The following is a 24,868-nucleotide window of genomic DNA, read 5'->3' as shown; positions in this document are numbered from 1 at the left end:
ATGGTGTTTGAGCTATATCTTAAAGACAGATATTCTATAAGGTACATATTTGTTTGCCTGTTGTCCCCACGAGCTCCTTAAGAGCAGGGACTATTTTTGACACTCTTTGTATCCCTAGTGCTTAGCACAGTGCCTACTACATAGCAGGTGCTCATTAAGTACTAATTGACTGATTGACTGACTGGAAGTAAGGAAAAAGTACATTCCAAATACTTAGGATTGCTAATGTAAAGGCACAGAAATGGTAGATGAACTGCTATGTTTGATGAACAAAGAGATCATTTGAGCTAGATGAGAGTGTGTGTATGTAAGAGAGAGTAATAGCTAATCATACTTTAAAGAAAGGCTAGGGGTTAAGGTATACAGGCCTTTAACATTTAAACAGAGGTGTTTATATTTTATTCTAGAGGCAATAGAATGGTACTAGAGTTGATTAACATTTGGTCAGATCATTGGCTAGCAGTGCAGAGAGTAAGAAGGAATGGTGAGAGATTTGACTCAAAGAACCAAATTAGATTGTTGTAATAGTCCAGGTGGCAGATGATAGAGCCTAAACCAAGAAAGTAGCTAGGTGAGTAAAGATATGAGAGATGTTGTAGAGGAAGAAATGACAAGATTTGGCAACCAATAAGATATTTAGGGCGATGGAGAGTGAGGAATCTAAGATAACACTGATGTTATAAAATTGAGAGACTGGAAGGATGGTGGTGCCTTTAAAAAATGGGGAAGTTTAGAAGAAGGAGGAATTTGAGGAAAAATAGCAAGTTTAGCTTTGAACATGGTAAATTTGAAATGTTTTGGGGGCTTCCAATTTGAAATGCTCAAAAGGTAACTTAGTGCTACAAATGTGAAACTCAGAGAAGAGTTAGTCTAAATGTATGGACTTATCGGTCACCTGTATAAAGATGCTAAAGCTCCAGAATGGCTGATGAAGTTACCAAGAGAGAAAATACAAAAGGAAAAAAGAGCTTAAAGTAAAATCCTTGAAGGACACCCACAGTTAGTGGGCATGATGTGTATGGTAATCTGGAACTGGAAATGGAAATGGATTGGTCCCATAATAAGAGATAAATAGTACAAAAATCCAGAAAGGAGAAACTGTTTAAGAGAAAGTGGTCAACAGTGTCAAATGAAGCAGATAGATTGAAAAGGTTGGATCCTAAAAAAATACCTTTAGATTTGGCAATTAAGAGATCAATGGTAATTTTGGAGAAACCTGTTTTAGTTGAAAAAAGAGGATAAAATCCACATTGTAAAGGACTGAAAGCTGAATAAAAGAATAGAAAGTGGAAGCAGCAGGAATATTCAGCTTTTTCAAGGAACTGAGTTCAGAAAGGGAGAGATATAGGATAATAGGTTGAGGAGTCTCGTTAAGGTTTTTTAAATTTCCTTTTTAAGGAAAGAGAGATTTGGACACATTTGAAGGTCTAATAAGAAGGGAGCTAGTGAAGATTTGATCATAGGAAGGGAGGGGGAATGATTGAAATACAATCTTTTAGAGAATATGGGAGCGGAAGGGATCAAGAACACATTGAGAGATTAGCCCTCACAAAGAAAACGATTCCTTCTTTATCAGAGACTGGGGGAAATGAGGAGAGGGCATGATGTCAAAGGGTTCTGAAATTAATAGGAAAAGAGAGAGTTCTGGTGAATGGCCTCTATTTTCTGAGTTGAGACAAGGTCTTTGGGAAGGGGAACAGATAGGAAGTCAATTAGAGAGGAATAATAGGACAGCCTGGCTGCATTGAGGGTCTCTCTGAGGCTGGATTGTACAAATTTGAATGTATCCAGTCAGCATATTTGGTGACTTTCTCTATCTGTGTCCAGCAGTTAATGGGTAAGAGAGTTATGCTGTCAATAATCCATGGCTGAGGTTTGGCATGAGATATTGGGAGAAAGGACAAAGGAGCAAGGTATGTGAGAGCAGAAGATGGTGTAGAGTTGCAATGATTCTAATGGATTGAGACTGGAGAAGGAGGAAAATGAGTAAGAGAAAAAGTCATTAGAGTTTAAGAAAAGTCCTGAAGAGAGGTGGAGGCCTTCATAGTGAAGAATAAGTTTGGGAGTCTGAGGCACTGGGAAAGGTAAAATGATAGGTTATAGCCAAATAGAGAATGACAGGTTGCTGTTTTTTTAAGACTTTATTGTCTTTATTTATTATCTAAAATTAAGAAAGTAATAGAATATTAATAATGATTAAACTTTTTTCTTTTAAACTACTTTTTGTCTTAGTAATAATTAAAAAAAATTTTTTTAACCTTTACTTTCCATTTAGAATAAATACTGTATTAGTTCCAAGGTAGAGGAGTTTGTCAGGGCAATGGGAGTTAAGTGACTTGCAGAATACGAAATTCACTTATGAATATGACTAGCATGAGAATATGTTTTGACTCTGTATATATAATACAGGGATTCTATATCCCACTTTTTCCTTCCTTCTCTCTCTTCTTCCCTCTCTCTTTCCTTCCCTTCCTTTCCTCTTCTCTTCCTTTCTTTCCTTTTTGTCATTTCCTTTTTTCTTTCTTTCTGTGGATGGGGGAGATGGTGAGGGGAAAAGGCCTGCTTGTTAAGTTTAATAAACATATACTTTTTTTTTCTAAGAAAGTTTTAGTAGATTAACAGGGACAGAAATCAGATTGTGAGTTGTTGAACTGGAAGTAGAGTTGAGGGAAGCAGAAGCATGATCACAAATGGGAGAAGAATGGGATAGTGCAACTTTGTAAGATGTATAAGAGCTGAAGAAAGACTATTTTAAGATTAGTAAAATTTGGCAGATGAGGAGGCAATTCAGAGCGATACAGTGAATGTGTGATGAAAAGAGGATGATAGCTGCAGCAAGGTTTATAAGATGAGAGAAGATGGAAATCAAGGGTGCATGTGAAGGAACAATTAGTTTTAGGAAGCTGGAATATATCTTCCTCTGAGACAGAAAGGAAGAAAAACTAATCGTGATCTTGGGGGGGGAGGGGAAACTGTTAAGAGAAGTGAAGTTGAGAGAGTACCTATCTCATCAATTTTTATGCCATCATTTTTTTTTAAGTTTTAATAACAACTCTTAAGAAAAATGGGCAAGGGCCAACTGAATTGAATGACTTGTCCAGGGTCACCCTGCTAGGAAGTGTCTGAGGCGAGATTTGAATCCAGGTTCTTACTCTAGGCCTGATGCTTTGTCCACTGTGCTACCTAGCTGCCCCAATGTCATCATTTCTTATGCTCTGATGGCCCTCTATCTTTCTAGTTTTCATATCTCTTGCACTACCTACTTTCCTCAATATGCTTTTATTTAGTAACATCAGTCTCTTTACTGTTTCTTGAACAAGACAGTCCATTCATTTTCACTGGCTGCTCCCCATGTCTGGAATTCAATCCTTCCTCATCTGTCTCTTGGATTCCCTAACTTTCTTCAAGGCCCAACTAAAATTCTGTCTAAAAGAAGTCTTTTCCAATTCCAGGTAATTCTAATGCCTCCTCTCTGTTGATTATCTTAATTTAGCCTGTTTATACTTTGCTTATAATTATTTGCATATTATCTTTCCCATCAGACTGGGAGCTACTAGAGAGTAAGAGCTTCACAGCTTACCACAATGCCCTGGGAACATCCTAGGCCAGTGATGGCATACCTTTTAGAGATGGAGTGCCAGACCCCCCCCCACCCCCTCCACCTTGCCTCCTGGCTCCCCCTTACCCCAGACAGGGAAGGGAGGAGGCATTTCCATTGGGCTGCTAGGCAGAGAGGTGGGTGATATGAAAAGATGTCATTAGGCACAATGGAGAGGGGGAAGGGAGCAGTTTTGCCCAAGTCCTTTTTCTTTTCTAGTAATGAACTCTGTAAGGGGGAAAGGGGGGAAGGGCAGTGCACATGTCCTCAGATTCCTCTGAGTGCCATCTTTGGCACATGTGCCATAGGATTGCCAGCATTGCCCTAGGCACTTAAATGTTTATTGATTGATAAATGTGAAGTTATATACTTAAAAACAGAAGTTTGATATAGTCAATGATGAGATCAGTTAAGAGTAATGCTATAATTATAATCACACAAACATTCATATACATATACTCAATACCTCAAAATATGTTATAATTTCACTGATATATTTCTCCTACAAAAGCAGATTTCAATCCTTTTCCTCTTATACTTAGCATAGAATTTTCCTGAGATGCTATGACAAAAAAAAAAGAAAAAGAAGGGGGAAAAGCCATGTCTTAGTGCCCAACTTTCTGGCAATGAGCCTTTTTAAAACTTGGCTCAGCTAGCCCTCCTAAAACAGACACACAATCCATGGCTGAGCCCATATTCAAAGTCTTTCCAACTTGATATATGACCTGCCAGAGCTTGTGTTCTTTTGGCATAGCCTTGAAAAACCCAGTGATGCTCCATGCCACAATGTACATCAAAGTACACCTTTAGAGGACAGATAAGATTCTTATCCCTAATTCTTTTTTCCTTATGGAATGGAAGCATTTCCCCACAAAATAAACTTCAATATTAGAAGGGAAAAGGATGCATACCTCAGGTTTTAAGGAACTAACTCTATGCAAATATGGAGATATTAATGAACCTAAACCTGTTGTTTTTTTTTTTAATGGATAGAATCGCATCTTGTTATTCTTAAACCATATAATGAGAAGCACTCAGGATGGGATTGACAGAGGCAAGGGCACCTCTGAAACCTTTTTACTGGGATAGGAAGCCTGAAGTCTTTTTGGTCTCTGACTAAATTTATCTTGTCTCCCCCTCATCCCTTACTTATCTAATTCTGGCAGTAATTCTTTAACCAATGGCAAAAACAAACAACCCCCATCCCTTAAAATGATTGTTTATACTTTGTTTATCTTTTTAAATATCCAACTAAAAAATTTGGGGTGGAAGAGAGTTTCTCTAAGAATGATAAATTTCTGAGAAGCTTTGACTGTTCTGTGGTACCGCAGAAAACACTTAAAATTGGTCAACTGTTCAAATGTCTTAGCTTTAGAATTTGAGTATTTTGATAGCTTGAATCTAGCAAAGTAATCAATCAGGCCAATGGGATAGTCCTCTAACATTTTAGACTAAAAGTCCATCCCTTCCTGTATACTTCCCCCTAAAATGCTAGTAGAAAAAAAGCTTTTGAAAATAGCATTTCTGATGCAACCACAGTCATTCAAAATTTTTTTTTATTTTAGTGGGGGGAGGGGGCTCAAAACAGAGTGCAGTATTAACAGAAGTCACAATCCAAAGGAAATTTTGTTCAAGCTATTTTGCAGGCACGCCCTTCTGGGCAGCCATGACTCCTTCAGTCTGTTTCACAGATAAATCACTCCTTGTTTTGAAAACCTGAAATTAGTGTGACTCACGCATTAGCGTGCCCTGCTGCTGCCGCCTCTGGAAGGCAGGGGGAAAAAATTGTGCAGTTTCCCATAACCCGAGGACCAAATATGCCTCATTGAACCAATCAGAAGCGATTGGTTGTAATCGCACCAAAGTAGGTAAAAATGAGGGTTTTGTCCCCTCCCCCACCCCATCTCTACCCTCCTCCCCCGGTTCCCCGCCTTCTCCCCTCCCTCCTTCAACCCCTCCCCCGCCCTTCCGTCTCCTTCACTAGCTCTTTTTCCCCTCCCTGCCTTTTTTTTTTCACTCTCCTCCTTTTCCTGCTTTGCACCCCTCCTCTTCTCAGGCCCCCTTCTCCTTAGTCACTCAGGTCTCGGGAGGCTTCTCTCGCCCCACCCCTCTCCGCCTGCGCACACCTGGACCAGGTAGTTAATTCCATGTAAGGAAAAGGTCCCCGCAGCGAGCCCCAGGAGTCACGTGACTCCTCCCTCTTCCCTTCTCTCCACCCCACCTTCAACCACACTAGGGGGCCGAGACGACCGTTCCTTCCCCTCCCCTCCGCTCGCTCTGATTGACAGGCAGGTGCCTGTAGGTATCCTCCATTCTAGGTCCCTCTAGAGAAGGGAGAAGAGGAGAGCACTAAGGTGACCCCGCCCCTTCTCCGCGTCTGGCCGAAATCGGCTTCCGGAGGGCGGGACGGGGAGGGGTGGGCTGTTGCCTAGGTGGCTCCTTCCTTAACAACGGCGACTAGCCCGCGAAGCAAGCAGAGAGCGTGACGTGTGCAGCGTTTCCGCCCGGCTCGCGCTCGGCCGCTCCCTTCCTCTTTCCCTCACTCGCCCGCCCGCTCTCTCCGACAGCCTCCCGTGCCGTCGCCTCTGCGTCGCCTCTCTCCTGTCCACTCTCGTTGTTCCCTTCCTCGGGCTACAGGGAGACAGACGCTCCTCCGCACTCTCGACCGTAGCAGCGCCTAGACTATCTGCTCTCCCTTTTCCCGCCCCCGCCGGCCCAGGGACCCGACCGCGCTCCAGATCATCTGCTTTGGAAAGATGGTGAGTGGGTGGGAGGCGGAAGCGTCCCAGGCATCTGGGAATCTGGCGGAGCTGGACGCACTGAGGAAGCCGGGGCAGCCTGAGCCCCACCCGACCGCCGATCTCTCTTTCGGACTGCCCGGCTGGCCGTGCTTTTTCCCTCTATTCCCCATGTACCCGGAGCTCCTAGGCCCCCGGAGCTGGAGGATCCTGATGGTGGGGGAGGGGGCATTACCAAGAACGCTGCTGCCACCCACCATCCCCCCACTTTTGAATGCAGCTCCTTTCCTAGACTCCGCTGCCGGTCCCCGTCCAGTTCGCTTCCTCTTCCGCGTCATCCCGGGCTTCTTTGCAATGTGGCCCTCGAGGTGTCCGGCGGCAGCTTTGTTCTCTCTTCCGCTGCCTATCGATTTTCTCCCATCCCCCCACTCCACCCCCGATCCCTCCTGCAGCTCAACATCCCGGGGGTGTAGGTGTCCCCGCGAATTGAACTGCTCCAATCCGTCCCCCCCCAAACTTTCGCCCTCCCCTCCCTTTTCCCATCCCCCCACCGTCATGCGTGTCCTTTGCTCTAAGGTGGGGCTCTCCGACTGCTGCATTGCTTCAGGCTGTTGTGAAAGTGCGGCTGTGGGTTTCCTTCTCCCTGTTCTTACTTGTACGGTGGCCCTGGATGGATGTGTGATGTGGGGAGTGTGTGAGTGTGTATACATAGATATAACTGGGTAAATATATGTTTGTATATACATAGTACACTTAAGGAATTATGGGAAACTATGTACATACATATTTATGCAGATGAAGGTTTACCAGACTTTGTTAGAAATTTTATACCCTTTAAGTGCATCTGTAGAATCTTTGTCTTCTCTTCATGTAAAACCTCCCAGTATAGATGATGGAATCAGTGTATAATACATTAAGACAATTTTCTTACACATATATTTATGTGTGATGTGTATATCTCTCACACAACTACAGGGATGTGTGGTTTAAAAAGAAGCTATGGCTCCTTTGAGCCCTGGTTGCTGTCAAAACGCCATTCCAGTCTTTTTTTGTGTAGGTTTCCTGAGAAACAGTGGCTAAAAGATCATTCGTTTGATATGGTTTGGGGGTTTTCTTTGGGTTTATTTTTGTGGGGGGAGTGGGGAGAGAACATTTTAGAAAGGGAAGGAACATCCATACAAGAAATGATCACTAAGCAGCATGATTAAGAACACTAGCTTTGCTGCCTCTTTGTTTGTCATATCTGTAAATCAGCTTCCAGCAGCAGTCTTGTAGTGCTAGTCAAGCTTGGCAGTGCCTGTTTTAACCCCTCCCTGCCTGATTCATACTTGTATTGGTTAGAATTTTTTATTTGCTAATAGTTTTTGCTAGGTGAAAATTTACCATATCAGGTCCTAGTATGATGCCAAATTGCTTTAAAAGCAGAGGGAGAATCCCTAATAACACTTGAGTTTAAAAACATTCACAGATCTTAGAATTTTAGGGATGAAAATTATACTTAAATTGGTATCTTTTCTACTAACTTATCAGTCTAGTTTTAGGAAAAATAGAATGCGGAACTTGAAGATTAGGTAAAAACATTTCTCTGTTCTGCTTTAGGCTACCCCACACCATTACCATTTTTGGTCAATGATTTGCAGGCAAAGGGCTTACCAGACTTTGGTAGGAAATCTTAGTCTCTTTAATTGCTTCAGTAGAATCTATGTTCTTTCTTCATATAAAACCTTTCAATATCGTTGTTGCTTAATTAAGTTAAAAAAAAAAGCAGCTCCCATTTCCAAGCATGTTGCTTTTCAAAAGTAGTCTTTGACACTGGTATTTTGATAAACTGTACTAAAAAAATTCCTAGTTAATCAGCCACTTTATTCCATATACAGCAGTTAAATGTTAAAAGTAAACCATTCAATTTTGTAATTTCTCCCCTCAATATTAGTATTAGAACCTCAAATTATATACATATAAAGTGCCTTTGTTTTTTTGTAGTATTTTTATGTGGTATATATGTGTTAGCATTTTTATAGCAAAGGCTAGACTTTGGACTCTTTTATAGGTAAAGACTCACCACAAGATTAAGGTGCTTTGAAGTGAGATGGAAAGCTATATTTATTCTGATATTATAAATAGAATCAAGCTTCCTGCCTCTTAAGTTGTTCATAAAATTTTATTTATGTATTTTCATATACTTCTGTAGAGATTATGGGTTTTATGCTTTATGTAATTCAGTCTATAAAGATTAGCACAAATGAAATGTAGGAGTAAAATGTTTCATCTGAAAGGTAAAAGGAAATTTGAGGTTGTCATAGTGAAAAATCACAAATCTGCCCCCAAATCTGCATGTTTTACCTCCAGAATGTCTAGAAGTACTAAGAGTATTCACTTAATTTTTTTTTCTAAGGTCTTCAGATCTTGTCTGCTGAACATTCAAGTTAAAATGTGTAGGGGTTGTGTTTTTTATGCCTGTATATAGCTAAATTGAACTGTGTTTAAGATATATCTGAGTTTTAAAAGTTAATTTTAAGACCATTTACATCAGCCTTACAAGTGGTTTGCCCAAATTTCCAAGATGGCCTCCAAACTTCTTTTTGTAAAAGTTGTTAAACTTGCTTAATAACTCAGTTTGTCCATTCTGTTCAAACTCATTGAATATTTTGGTGACAATGTTATAACATTTATTTGGGGTGCTCTGCCTCATGGGGAGTGAATTAATAAAGTTTTAAGACTATTTAACTAGTCAGTGATTTTAGACATCTACAATTAAGAATTTTGTGGTGTAATTTAGCAGACTGGGTCATGCTATTTTCTAGTATGCCTTAACTTGTACACAGTAATGTAAAGGTACTTGGTAACTTTATGGTAAGTTACTTCAACATGGTAAATTTTATTTAATGTTTCATTTCTTTAATCATTTTTTTCTATTCCAAATTCATGCAATTTGGGGGCAGGAATGAACATTAGTCAAAATTTTTTCTTATTTTTTAATTTGCTTCTGTACCTTCATTGTGTTCCAGGTCTTTGAGGTGAAGGTACAAACTTAGAAGTTTCTTGCTGTAGGGTAAAAAAACCACATTTTTGTAATTCTTAAGGAAGAATCCATTGCCTTCTTTCCTGTTTTTATAACTGTAGTTCTACCAGTTTTATTGGGTGTTCAGTTCAGCTAAGGCAGATTTTGATTCCAAGCCTTTAGGGTTTGTTTGTTTGTTTTTAAACTCCGCCTACCTTCCATCATCCATCAAGGCTATCTAGTGGTTTAAAGGCAGAAGAGAGGTAAGGGCATGATAAGTTAAGATGTGTCTGAGGTCATATCTGAACTCGGAACCGCCAGTCTCCAGGCCAGGCTCTCAATCCATTGAGCCATCTAGCTGCCTCTAAGCCTTTATGTTTTAAAAATGAAACTTGGAACTGTTCATTTTGACTGGTGGTCCTGCATAAACTGTCCTTTAAAAATCACTACCTGGCTCTCAAATCTTTTGAATACATTTCCAGTAGGAGTAGGGAGCTGAAGGATAGTATAATGGAAAGAATTGGACTTGGAGTCAAAAGAATCTGCCTTTGATTCTCAGTAGCAGTATGTATGGCCAGAGACAAATCACTGCCAGAGATGAACTTCATTTTCTTCATCTGTAAAATCAGAATAATAGTATCTGGTTTGTTGTGAGGATCAAAGGAAATAATTAAGTAAAACTTTGAAAACCTTTTAGCACCATATAAATGCCAGTTATAATTAATAAACCACCACAAAATAACACTTTCTAAATATTTTGAGGTTGAGATGCCAATGCTTTGAAATTTTACTTTCAACAAAAATTTTTAGAATATCCTGATAAAAAGATGTCCCAGTATTCAGTCTAATGATGTTTGGTAAGTACGCACAGAAAGATATGTTGGTCTTACCTAGGCCTCAGAGCTTTGTGTAGTGTATGCATTCACAAGATAACTAGCTAGAAGGCTAGTTAGGCATGCATGTCTAATTGTTCTATTTGGAGATGGTGTACATCCACATCTCCATGAAAACTGCTGTAACCAACTGAGTTAACTAGCACATTCATTTTAAATCTAGTAATAGACTTGACTGTGTGTAGATATTAATCATATCTTTAGATATAGGTAATTTTGTAGGGGTCTGATTTTATAGTTTCTTTTTTACAGATTTTACAGATGAGGAAGCTGAGGAAAATATTGAAGTGGCTTGCTCAGGGTCACAGCTAACTAGTGTGACTAGCTAACTGATTTGAACTCTGGCAGCATAGTTTTCCTGACTGACAGGCCCAGCACTCTATCCACTGCGCCACCTAGCTGTGCCAGGTTTTAGGGCAGAGGCAAAATATAGTGACAACTTTTAAGTGATTTAATGTGTATAATTTTTTAATAGATTAAAAAATTAGACCATGTAACAATAGTAATAGCTCACATTTATCTTTCCAGACAACAATTCTATGAGGGTAGATAGTGTAAATATGATTATCTTTAGCTTACAAATGAGGAAAGTGATTTGTGACAATACAGCTATTGCTCAAAAAGCCCTTAATTTAATTATTTTGGGGTCTACTGTTTTAAGTGCACTGTGCTCTCTCACAAAATCTATAAAAGTATATAGTTTTATATTGCTGATACAACTTAAATATGTAACTAAGTAGTACATACCTTTGTTTTTAGATTGTTTATATTTCAGTAAATAATACTTTTATACACTTAAACATGTTCAGCATTAAAGTAACTTTGATGAGAATAATTTACAATGAATCTTTAGTCAACATTTCTTTTTTGCATTTTGCAGTACTATTTATCTAGCCTTATAAGTAAAGGAAACTTATTAAAATAAAAGATTGTTGCTATTGATCATTAGTTCTCTTCTCATCAGTACCATTCTTTCTCTTGCTGGATCTCTACTTCTGTGAGACCCTTCATTTAAGTGTTTATAAGTGAAGGTTAACCTGTATTGCATTGTCATATTTGTAGAAGGATAGGTTAGCCTCTTTTACTGTTAGAAAGAAGCTTTGGCTCTAAACCAAATAACCAAAGTGTGATCAGGAAATTGCAAGATAAAAGACAATAGTGCTAACTGTAGTTATTAGCATTACTTCATAAAGTGTGCATATAAGTATTCTAAAAATTGACATTTATTCCTAACTTCTTGTTAACTTTGATTTTCAGCACAGCCCTAATTATAAAATGAAATGTCTTCATACTCATTGGCAGGGAGGGATATCTGAGTTCCATCAAAGTGAAAAAACAATCTTGATTTGGTGTTGTTTTTTTTTAACCCTTGTTTTCATCTTAGAATCAAAACCATGTATTGGTTCCAAGGCAGAAGAGAAGTTAGGGCTAGGCAATGGTGGGGTTAAGTGACTTGCACAGGGTCACAAGTAGGAATTGTCTAGGGTCAAATTTGAACTTTGGACTTCCTATTTCTAAGCATTGGCTATCAATCCAGTGAGCTACCTACCTGTCCCTTGCATTCGTTTTTCAGGTGATCAAAAAATTATGTATTTAAATGAGTAACATGAACTTAATAGTTCTGTGGGCATCTCAAACTAACATAAGAATTCCCTGTATTTCTCCCAACCTCTCTCTCTCCTTCAACCTTCTCTATTTCTGTTGATGGTATTACCATCTTTTCTGTCTCTTGTCTTTCCCATATATATCCAGACCGCCAAGTTTTAACCAATTCTATTGTTACCTTCTCTCCATTCACACAATCCAATAATCTACTGATTAATATCTACCTCATATTATCTTTCCAGTCCTTTTTTCTTTTTTAAAACATCTGCCACGTTGATATTTCAAAAACAGATATATGCCCCCTCAACCCCCCCCTCCCCATCTTTATTTTTGCCTCTAGGAATAAAATACAAAATCCTCAGCCTACCATTTAAAGCCCTCTACAATCTGGCTTCTACCTACATTAACATTATTTTACTCCTCTTCATACTCTTAATCCATGACTACTTGGCTGTTCCTTATAATACTTGACATTAGATCTGATAGGTTTGCCAAGTAGTTTCCTTATGTCTCCCTTTTTAACTCTTCCTCTTATGATTACTAGTTTCCTTCAGAGTAATTTTTTTAAAACCCTTACCTTCCGTCTTGGAATCAATATTCTGTTGGTTCCAAGGCAGAAGAGTGGTACCGGCTAGGCAATGGGGGTCAAGTGACTTGCCCAGGGTCACACAGCTAGAAAGTGTCTTGAGGCCAGATTTGAACCTAGGACCTCCCATTTCTAGGCCTGGTTCTCAATCCACTGAGCTACCCAGATGTCCCCCAGAGTAACTTTTAAGATTTCCTTACACCCATACATTGTGTATCTCCTAAACTCCTTGGATATCAGGGATTATGTCTGGCACGGTGTTTTGTCATACCACCCCCCCCCCTTTTTTTTTTTCTCCCTGGAACAGTGGTTTCATGGGGTATAGTGTATTGAATGCTGGGCCTGGAGTCAGGAAGATTCATCTTCCCATGAGTTCAAGTCTGGCTTCAGACACTTATTGCTGTGTGACTGAGCAAGTCACTTAACCCTATTTGCCTCAGTTTCCTCATCTGTAAAATGAACTGGCAAATAGTATATATTCTTCAGTATCTGCCAAGAATACCCTTCATTAATGGAGTCATGAAGAGTCAGACAGGACTGAAAACAAAAGAAGAAAAAGTGGTTTGTAAAACTTTTAAATCACACACACACACACACACACACACACACACACACACACACACACACACACACACACACACACACGCTGCTACAAATTATTGTCTGAGGCACTGAGAGAGATTGTGACTTTGTCCAGGAGCTCGTGTGTGTTGGAAACCAGTTTTGAGCCCAGATTTTCCTGAATTCCTGGCCCTCAATCTACCTCATCAACTGTCTTTCGCTTTGCATAAAATAGATCCTTAGGGGCAGCTAGGTGGTTCACTAGTAGAGAACCAGGCCTAGATATAGGAGGTCCTTGGTTCAAATGTGGCCTCATAATTTCCTAGCTGGGTGACCCAGGAGAATCACTTAACCTCAATTGCCTAGCTTTTATCACTTTAATGCCTTGGAACTCATACTTAAAATAGATTTTAAGGTAGAATGTAAGAGATGTTTGTTTGTTTTTTTAAATAGACAATGAGCTATATTGGATATAACACTTCGAAATGGAGAAAGTTAAACTTATTTGCTTTCTGTTAAAAAAAATCTTGGGCAGGGAAGTAGGGGCTAATATTTCTAAATCTTTCCTTTCCTATTATTTCATTAGAGAATGGAGAAGTTGTTTGCATTACAAGGTTCTTAAACCTTTAAACAAGTGGTTCTCTATTCTTATGGATTTTTTTTTCTTAAGAAATTAAAAGGGGGGCAGCTGGGTAGCTCAGTGGATTGAGAACCAGGCCTAGAGATGGGAGGTCCTAGGTTCAAATCTGGCCTTATACACTTCCCAGCTGTGTGACCCTGGGCAAGTCACTTAACCCCCATTGCCGAGCCCTTGCTACTCTTTTGCCTTGGAACCAATACACAGTATGGATTCCAAGATGGAAGGTAAGGGTTTAAAAAAAAAAGAAATTAAAAGATAAGAATCCAGATATTTTAAAAGTGGAAGAGACCCTAGAGAAACCTGAAGCTTATTCCATTTTGTTTTTCACATGGTGGATGACCTTATGGGTTTAGTGTCATCTTTAAGCAGGTAACTTCAAAATCTACATATATGTCTCTAATCTTATCATTTCAACATTACCAACTTCCTTTTAAATGTTTTGAAGTAGTTATCACATAAATATCTCAGACTCAAAATGTCTAAAACAATTCTTTATCTTCCCTATTTCTGAACTTTCATATTGTTGGGGGCACTACCATCCTTCCAGTTATCCAGGTTCAAGACCTCATTGTCATCACTCCATTTTTACCCAGTTGCCAAATCTTTCTGTTTCTCAATAAAATGCTTGTTGATTGACAAGGCTAAGGAAAATAAGGTTCAGAAAACTTCATTTGCCTAAAGTCATGAGTAGACATAATAGTTGAGCCTAGATTATGTTCCACTGCTATGTACACTATATGCTGTTTCTCAAGCACGAACATAGTAAAACAGCCAATGATTTAATTTAATTTAACAATTGTATTTAGTGATTTTTTTTTATATTGCACCTAGAAATATATGGAAGGATCTTGTGCCCACAACTTAAAGATACAACTTTTTCATTGAGCCAATAGATTCATGCAAGGGTGACTGAACACCAGGAATATGTTAATTTTCTCAGCCACTGGTTCTATTTCCTTATTGCAGGAAGTTGTATAATAACACCTCCACCCTCACCCCAATGGATCTTATAAATGTGATTTTAAAATCATTACAAATCTATATGGCTCTATCACATTCACTTCCCTCTTTGCCACTAAGACTATGCTACAGGAAAGAAAACCTATGCTGTGAACAGCATGATGGTATTGGGTTCAGATAGGCCACTATGACCCTCAAGTATAGGATTCAATATCAGTCCATATAGCAGTTGATGAAAGAGGGAGCTTTACTACTGGGGCAGAACCAGATCTATGTTGCTTGTGGACTTGTGGACTTACTCCCTCATAGGGTATCAATCTCCAGCATATTTGAAGGTCATGCAGGCTTGATAGAGAGCAACAGATGAAGTGATGATGAGTATTTTCCCTATTCCCCATTTTCCCCTTCATTCTATCTTCCCCTTTTTTAGCAGGCTTGAATAGCTTCAGGGATGAGGTAGGCAATTCTTATTTATCCTTGAGTACTTTGTAGTAAATATCTTTTAAAATTTCCAAGTGGAGAAGAAGGGAATAGGAAAAAGTAGGAGCAGAGGAAATTGCTCATTTTACCATTGTGAGGGAACTAGAGATTTGTAGCAACAGTGTCCAAAGAGAGGAAATAGGATCAGTAAGAGAATATCAGGGGAACCATTAGCCCAGGCTTGAATTTGCTGTTAGAAAGATTTTGTTTAATGTCAGGTAACATTTCCCTTGCTAGCCACTGATCCTAGGTATTTTAAAATAGAATATTCAGTTTGGAGGTTAATAAGTCTTGTTTAAAAAGCAATTTGTGAGGTAGGTAGCACAATGGGTAGAGTGCCAGGCCTGTAATCGGGAGGACCAAGATTCAAATTTGGCATCAAAGACTTCCTAGCTGTGTGACTTTGGGCAAGTTAACTCCACTATGCCTCTTAGAATTGATACTAAGTCAAGAAAGTACAGGGTAAAAAAAAAAAAGTTGTGCCATCTGCCATACTTCAGTACTTTGATGGATCTGCTATCTCATTGATTTTGGTACTCCTTCCAGATTTCAACCAATCCTATGCCTTCTTATTTTTTTCAAAGACTTCCCATTAATTCTCCATAAAGATCCAAGCACTCTGGGGAGCTTCCTTTAGTTTAGATCTCTTGACATTGTGTGAAACACCCAGGTTAGTCATCAATTCTCAAGCTTTCTTGAAAGATGTAATAGCAGAGAGACTGATACTGTTTCATAATTATTAATGTCAAGTGAGATGTAAAACATGGTGATAGATAATGTTTAGAACAAGAGTTAAAAAAAAGAAATTATGCTGAGTCCAAATGATCCTTTCTGCATATGACATGGCAATTGTGCCAAGCTAGATGCCAGCATATTGCAGAACCATAAATACTCATGAGTAGGGCTTTAACTGCAGGAGGAGTGTAACTAGACAGGAATGGATTGCGAATTTCTGTTATAGACTTTGACTTGAACTAGTATAGGCAAGGGACATCTGTAGTTCTATTTTAGATAGACAGAGATGGGCCCCGAATTGGATAGGTGAAAATGTTGCCTTTAGGAAGTTATATATACTTTTAATATTTGAAAGTTTCTTGAAACTTCAGACCCATCTTCTATCAGTTTTCTTCTGGTTAGAGTATATGGCTACAAATAATAAACCCTGTACAGTTAACATTGTGGATCACCCAAAGAAAAATGAAAGGTGCATGAGAGGTTTGAGTATTCCTAAGGAAGAATCTTCTTGGAGAAGTGATAATGATGGCTCCCTCAGAGGTATAGCTGACCACAAAATTAGGTGGACTGTTCATGTAATAAGAACTATCTCATATTAGAAGGAAATTAATATACAGTAATATCTCAGTTATATCTAGCATTTTTGGGAGACAAGATTATATTTTTTAGCAGCTAGACATTTAAACATTTTAATTTTTTAGAAATCTTTAACATGTTTACATTTTCCCCCCTGTCTCCTTAAACAGAGTATAGAGAACATAATCTTTTTTGATGACTCACCATTTATGAGCATCAGTTATTATGAAGATAGGGACTAGACCCAAGATTCACTTGTGGAGGGAACTCTCTGGTGAGGAAAGCCTTTCTATCAATGCAAATCACTTTTTTCTGCATCATATAGTATTAGAATTGCTAGGAGCAGTAAGAGTTTATCATCTGCTCAGGCTTGCAGTCAGTGTATGTCTCTTCATGACTTCCCTAGTAAGGGTGTTTTGCTGCTGTTTGTCTCAGTTATTGTAATGCATTCTTCCAGTGATCCCTTCAGAGGCTGTTTAGGTATATAGTGCAATTCCACATAGGAAATGGTCCAAATTTGATGATGCCTTTTGTGTTCTCATGGTGACTCCTCATAGTTTTACTCTTTCTTCCTTTAATAATGAGTCATGTCTTCTTGTTGCTATCATTGCTTTTTTATAGTGGCTTATTTTTTCTAATCTCTTCGGCTAGGAAACCAGATAATAGCAATGTAAAATAAAAGGAAGTAAGTTCTTAGAAAAGAAAGACTTGGGCTCTTTTATGATGCACAAAATTTTAGTTCATGAGATATAATGCCTGCATTGCTGCACAGGCCATTTTTGCTTGTTTTTTACTTCTTGGCTATTTTAGGTTATCTGAAAAGTGAGATACTGTGTAATTGATTTTAATCAAGTGTTACAGAAATTGAGAAATTGCTAGAGAAAATATATATCTCTGTAAAGGGACACAGATCTATTAGACTCTTAATAGCTATCTCCAGAATATTATTGTGGAGCCTGGTAGGTGTCAGAGAAAATAGACCCACCAAACCTAGAATGACATAACCTCAGTTCACATTTGCATAACACATGATGTAAATACTACCTCTGTGTGGGCAAGACACTTAAACCATTCTCTACCTCTGTTTCCTTTTCTGTAAATGGGGTAATTTTAGCATCTATCTTGGTTGAGAGGTTAAAATGAGATAAAATTTGTAAAACACCTTGTAAAACTTAAAAGTACTATTAAATGCTAGCTATTATTAATTTTAAAAACCCTTACCTTCTGTCTTGGAGTCAATATGACTCCAAGACAGAAGAGTGGTAAGGGCTAGGCAATGGGGGTCAAGTGACTTGCCCAGGGTCACACAGCTGGGAAGTATCCATGAGGCCAGATTTGAACCTAGGACCTCCCATCTCTAGGCCTGGCTCTCAATCCACTGAGCCACCCAGCTGCCCCCCTATTTTTTTATTGCCTATTTCTATTGCTACCAGTAGTCGAATGTAAGACTTTCTATACTATTATATTAGGGAAATCATCTTGAGGTTAACTTTTTGCAATTGCTAGATATGGTGCTAGATGCCATAGAAGGATCATAGACTCAGATAGGAAGGAATCTCAAGGCCATCTAGTCTAGTTAATAATTAAAAAATAACTATTAATGAAACAATCTATTAAGAGTTCAAAGAGCATTCCACTTAGAGTCAGGATTCTAATTCTTACCTTCTAATTTCCTTACCTTTTATAAATCAATTTTCCTTAATACATTTGTAAAATGAATATAACAATATACTAACTACCCCAAAGGTATGTTAAGAGAATGTTACTTCTCCATGTTGGCTTTGTGTTGCTGTTGTATATGCCAGTGATGGTGAAACTATGGCACCAAGATTGTTCTCTGGGCATGTAGCCCTCTTCCCCTCCTCCCCCTCAAGGCTTTGTTATTAGAAAAGTAGAGGGACTCTCTAGAGGGCAGAGCTGCTCTTTTCCTGTCTCTACCCTACCTGAGGACATTTCTCTTTGCAGCTCAAATGGGAGTACTTTCTCCATCCCCTGTCCCTAAACTTTTCCCCCATTTCTGGGGCTTCTGTTTCCAGTCTTTTAAAATCAGAAGTGATACTGCTATAAATCTTTATATGTATAGGTTTTTCTTGCTGCTCATCATTTACCTGAAATATATAGTCTTAGTAATGGTATTGTTGTGTAGTAGTAGTTGATCAATATAATGCTTTGTATAATTTCAGATTATTTTTTAATAATTTTGTTGTTTCTGTTGAACCAATTTATAACCTTACCAACAACTTATCTTCCTATAGCCTCTATAATAGGGAGTGTTCCCTTTTTTAATTAGCAAGTTTGGTAACATGATGGGTTTATGGTTTTATCTCATAGTTGTTTAAATTTTCACGTCTAACAATTTTGAACATTTTAAGTAGATATGGTTTATATTTCTTCTTTTGAAAGCTGTTTTTGTCCTTAAGATTATTGGCGTTGCCTGTTGATCTTTTGTAGTACTGTCAATTCTATATAGCTTTTGGGTTATCAGACTTTTATCAAACATTTAATGCAAAAATTTCCTCTCTATAGCTTTTCTTCTGACTCTGACTTCTTTAATTTTTTTCCACAAAAACATTTTCATAAAACTTAGATTTTGAAACTTTGTATTTATGGTTCTTTTTATACCTAGTCTGGTTAATATTTTTTTCCTATTGGAAATGTGAGTTAGGAAAGCTAGATCTTCCTTTCTACTCCTTTAACTGTTTATATATTTAGATCATTTATCCATTTGGAATATTTTAGAGTATAAGGTGAGGGATTTTTAAATTCATTAAAATAAAAGATTACAAAGGAATCCAATCATTAAAATACAGCTTTAAATTTTTTTGAAAATTAGTGGATTCCAGGTTGAGAACTCCAGTCTAGACTTTTTTTTAAACCCTGACCTTTATGTATTGGTTCCAAGGCAGAAGAGTGGCAAGGGCTAGGCAATGGGGATCAAGTGACTTGCCCAGGGTCACAGAGCTAGGAAGTGTCTGGGTTTAGATTTGAACCTAGGACCTCCCATCTCAGGGCCTGGCTCTCAATCTACTGAACCACTCAGCTGCCCCCAGCCTAGACTGTTTTACAGATTTAAACTTTATATATTTTTAAGTTAATGGTTTTTAGCATACTTTGTTAACACCAATAGAGGCATACAGTCATCCTATGTATTACAAATGGTAATTGAGGGCATCTTTTTATTATACTTAAATAATTGAGATTTATAATGACCTAGAATAACCCCTCAAAATTAAATTATGCTCAGAATTAGAACTCTTGACACACTGGCTGTTGGTTCTTCTATGGAAGTTTATGGAAATACAAGACTTGTTTTAGATACCATAGGATCATATTATGCCAAGCAACCTTTACACATGGATTTATAGTTATAGAATTTATTTGAAGCAACATAGAGGCCATACTGAAGTCGAGCCCATATGGAAGAATTTCCACTATGATTCCTAACAAGTGATCATCCAGTCTATGTTGATGGATTTCCAAGTTAGAGGCACCTACCACCTCCTGAACTAAGCCATTTTCTTTTTGGACAGCTCATATTGTTAGGTTGCGATTTACTTAATTTACTAAGCACATTTGTATCAAAAATAGTTTTTAATGTTTCAAGGCTTTTAAAAAGAATTAAATGAGTTATCTAGGACATTGGTTTAAATCAGTGATGGCAAACCAGTGGCACACAGAGCATTCTCTGGACACTTGGCTACTCTCCCTCCCACCCCCAGAGTTTGTTTCTAGAAAGGCCTAGGAAGATGGGCAGTTCTGCACCGCCGCACCCCCCCCCCCCCCATGACATTTTTTCACATCCCTGACCCCCTGCTCAACAGTTCATAGGGGTTAAGATGGGTGACTCACAGACCAGAGCTGGAGGGGAGTGGAGAGCTCACTCTCCTCTCCCCTTCTCTATACTGGCAGAGGATATTCCTCACTTCACCTGCCCCTCCATCCAGTAGCCCTTCCTCCCTCTCCTATATGGGAAGGGGGGGGTGCAGGGCTTACCCAGCATGTGTATGGGGATACTGCTTTGGGTGGGGGTGGGCCCCAGCACTCCATCTCCAAAAGGTTTACTATCACTGGTTTAAATGAACAATATTAAACATGGGTCATTATGCTTTGAATATATGGCACTTCCTTCTAGAAGCATGATTAAAATTTTCTGTTGTGATTTTAAAATTCATGGAAATAATTTCTAGATGTACTAATATTCTCTGCCTAATTATTATCTTATTACTCAGATGAATCTTAGGACCCAAGGGTTTTCAAGGAGAAAATAAGGAACCTCTTGAGTTCATTTCAAAGTGCTAAGATTTCTTTTTCAGTAAGCCTTCTGTTATGCCAGCCATTGAGGATAATTTATCATGTTTCTTCTAAGTTCCTTTGACACAACTGGAATGGACAGAAGTCCTTCTAAATTTTCCATTTTTGTTGAAGGATCCTCTCAATTATGATTCATGACCTCTACCTTCTTAACTATATTCATTTCTCCCTTATTCCTCATATCTAGTCAGTTGCCAAATCCTGTTGAATCTACCCCACCCACAACTTTTGCATCCATCTCCTCTATTCATATTACCAAGGTCTTAACCCAAGCCCTTATAATTTCTCACCTGGAGTATTATTAGTCTTCTAATTTGACTCCTGTCAAAATCTAAGGCACAGGTCTTACATATTATTCTGCTTTTCAGAAATCTTAGTGATTTCCTATTGTCTTTAGAATAGAATACAGTTTTTTAGCCTGGTGTTTAAAATCCTGTACAGTCTGACTTCTACCTCTCTTTCCAGCCTTAATTCACATTACTTTTCATGTGAAAAGCCATTGTATCACTGTGGATAGTTAGCCTCAGAACAAAGATGACCTGGGTTCAAGTGCAGTCTGTACTATATATTGGCTATATATGACGCTGTACAAGTCGTTTAACCTCTTAAAATTGTATGTTGCAGAGCAGCCAAATTCCTATACCAATGAAATCACAAGTTCAGTTTCTACATTATATTTCATCCTTGCCGTATCCTGTTAACTCTTTCAAAACTGGGCTCAGAGTTCTTTAGTAAAACCTTCCCTAATCTCTACCCTACCCCCCATTAATACTCTTAACTATCTTAATAGAAATAATGATAACTGACACTTATAGCTGTGCTCTATCTACCCACGTAGAATTAAAACTGGGTAAAAACAAAACAAAACTATTATTTTCATCTGTGTCCCCAGTTCTAACACAGGGTCTTACCTGTTACGTGGTGGTTAATGCTTGAGTTGCCATTAACCTGGAAGAGAGCATTCATATACATACCTTGATATGTTCCTATAAATGTATATGTGATAATGTAAATTCTACCCTGGAAATAGAAAACTTTAGCTCTCATCTCTTATTTTACCTTGTGAAAGAAGATTTTTTTTAAATGAGCTGAGATCAGGTGATGTACCTGAGTTTAATGGCTGTTTCAGGATCAAAGTCTCTTGGCTCTTTGGGACATACAGATTAAAACATTACATTTGAGTTCAGGATTGTCCGAATTGTGAACAATGACTAAACACAAGCATGATTTTCAAGTTTCTGTTATCACACATGTCAGTATTGAAAGATAACAGTGTAGGAAATTGGGTTTGGTGTATTTTATGTTTATGGACTTAAACATACCAACCTTTCATTTTTATGGCAACATTCCTTTTGTGTATAAATGACTTTATCAAGCTATGTATATTAAGTAGGTCTTCAGTATAAAATTTTGTTACTCATTCCCATCTGCCCTTTTGTATTCTTCCCTGGAATATGAAAACAAATGTCCTATTGAGTTGATATTGTTTAGTCATGCTGTAGCCACAACTTATTTTTAAATGGGGATAGTTTTCTGGAAGATTGCTGTTTTCCTAAGGTCACTGAGAACTAAAGCTGTGGATAATTTGGAAGGTTTTATTTTAAAATTAGCTGACATATTTTTATGTAAAAGGTAGAAAACAATTACCTTTCAGAACCTTTTTTTTTTCACATTTTAACAACCCTTACACTAATATGTCTCCAGCTAATTAACCAGAATATAGGAATAGTAAGGAAGGGTATTTTGGATTTTTTTTTCATTGTAAGTTTAGAACATTATTCCTTGGTTACTAGAATTATATTCTTTCCCTCCCTTCCCTCATATTACATGTGTCCTTGATCAAAACCTATTTCCATGTTGTTGGTGTTTGCATTAGTATGTCCATTTAGAGTGATAATATATTTTTTAAGGTAATTAGTGAACTCTTGTTTTAATAGCAATCCAATTTTGCCCTCAAGATTTTGTTTCCTACAGAGCAGAAAATGTTCTGTGTTCAGAAGACCATAGTTTCAACCTACCTAAGTCATTGCAGATGACTCATTATTACACAGAGTTTGGCCTTTAGTGTGACAAAATGCTTGCTTTAGGTATAAGTTTCTTCCTTCCCTCTCCCTTAATCTGACTTTGGTGCAAAACAGCTTCAGTCTTGATTCTTTTGAGTTAATTAAATCCCATAAACTAGGATTTTTCCAGGGTGTATGAGATTGGTGGAAGGAGGATATCTTTTTCTGATAGGTAAAGCATTGTTGTAATGATTATGAATAAGAGACATTATAAACTTTGATACTGAGAAGAAAGAATCTATTCTGGTTCTAATCCAATAAAAAATGTTTTCTCTAGTCTGTATCTGTGTTGGCACAGAGAATTTAATCATTACTCTTTTACTATGAAAGTTAAATTGTAGGCAGGAATGAAAATAATAACAAAATAACACAATATTTATACAAGCATATCTTACCTAATGCCAGTAATTGGTTCCTTGAAAAACATGATGTCTTGCTGTGGTTAGCCTCATAGGAACAGGGCTCAGGGCTAAACTTGAGCCCTTGGAGGAGTGGGGGAGGGGGAAAGCTGCACAGATGGTAAAGAGACTGTGCCAGGACTCATAAAATTGGCCGAATGCCATCAATGGAGTATGATCTAGCTCTGTGACTTTAGTCAATTCAGTTCTTTTTGTGCCCTCCGTTTGTATTCTTTAGTTGAGAATACTTGTACTAACTTCATTATATAATTGTTGTGTGGAAGCCATTTTATAAACCTTGAAAGCACTTTATAAATGCTATTATATTAATAATGCCCATAGAATAGGATCTATGTAGGAATATTTATAGCAGCTCATTTTGTGGTGACAAAGAATTGGAAATTGAAGGGATGCCCATGAATTGGGAAATGACTAGACAAGCTATGGTATATGATTGTGATCGAGTACTACTGTGCTATTAGGAATGATGAGAAGAGGGTTGTGTATAGTTTCAGAAAAACTTGGGAAGACTTATCTGAACTGATGCAAAATGAAGTGAGCAGACATTGTACATAGTAATAGCAATATTGTAATATAGTCCATTGTGAAAGACTTAGCTATTCCAGTCAATAATCAGTGACAGTTCCAAAGGACTCAGGTTGAAAAATGCTATCAAGTTAAAGAATTAATGAACTCTGAGTATAGGATTGAAACATTTTTTTTTTAATGGAAAAAAATTACAACACGGTCAATATGGGAAAATGTTTTGAATGGCTTAACATATATAATGGGTATCAGATTGTTTGCTTTCTCAGTGTGTGAGAGGACTGTAGAGGGAGAGAATTTGGAAATCAAAATTTAAAAATGTTTAGCAATTTAAACTTTTATAAGAGATGGCTCTCAAAAGGAGAGATACAGGGAAAATTCAAAGTAATATATATTTTAAAAAGTCAGAAATACATTTTGTTTTTGAAAGTAAAAAAATAATGGCCTTACTCAGTGTTTTTTCCATTAATTTTCTCATTTGATCCTTAATAAACATTTATTAAGCTCAAACTCTTTCTTATTTAGAGATGTAAAGTACTGTAGAATTTAAGATCCTTAAAGGACAGTGACAGCCTTTTAAAAAATCTTTGTATTTCCAGTACTCAGTTGAGTGCCTTGGAGTGGGCAGTTGATAGATGACTGTGGAATTGAGAACTAGTTAGATCAAGTGATTTAATTTTATTGTCTATAGTTGCAGAATTACTTCTATAGGACCTCTGCTTTTTTCCACTGCACTTTGGAGCTTCTTTTTGGTCTACTTGGATATTACTATAATAGCAGAACAGATGCCAGTTTGCATTGGTAGAGGGAGTGCCTTTTTGGCCACTCCTTAGCCCAGTCACAGATCCAGTTGAGATGAGAGATTGCAGACCAGACCTCATATGGGAAAAAATAGCAAGAGGCCCAGTAGTCCCTGGACCTCAAAAGTAAGGGAAGCAAACAGTGCAGAGGAGCTTATGTTTGAGCGTAGAGTCGATAGGAAGTCACTGGAGTGAATTAATAGTTTTTACTCCTTTCCTTATCCATCTGTCCTTCCTTCTTTTATGTAATCACTTACTTTTAATGTGAATAATTTAACTGGGTACTAACTAATCTTTGGGATATATTAAGCTCAATTTATAATGAAAGAGCATTGTGGTGTAGTGGGTAGGTTGCCAAACTTGGAGTCAGAGGAACA

The 24,868-nt window shown here is 37.9% G+C and overlaps 1 protein-coding gene across 1 annotated transcript in view; it reads left to right on the top strand.

Annotated features, from left to right (window-relative positions):
- Window positions 1-5,817: 5,817 nt before the first annotated feature.
- DSTN (destrin, actin depolymerizing factor) overlaps window positions 5,818-24,868 on the top strand; it is a 35,398-nt gene continuing 16,347 nt past the window's right edge. The window contains exon 1 of the mRNA XM_007476653.3: window positions 5,818-6,357. Coding sequence (XP_007476715.1) covers window positions 6,355-6,357 — 3 coding nt within the window. The 5' untranslated portion in view covers window positions 5,818-6,354. The remainder of the gene's footprint in view (window positions 6,358-24,868) is intronic.

Source organism: Monodelphis domestica, chromosome 1, assembly GCF_027887165.1.
Source record: "Monodelphis domestica isolate mMonDom1 chromosome 1, mMonDom1.pri, whole genome shotgun sequence".
Lineage (NCBI taxonomy): Eukaryota > Metazoa > Chordata > Mammalia > Didelphimorphia > Didelphidae > Monodelphis > Monodelphis domestica.
Note: the sequence above shows the minus strand (reverse complement) of the source record. Positions and strands in the feature narration are given on the sequence as shown.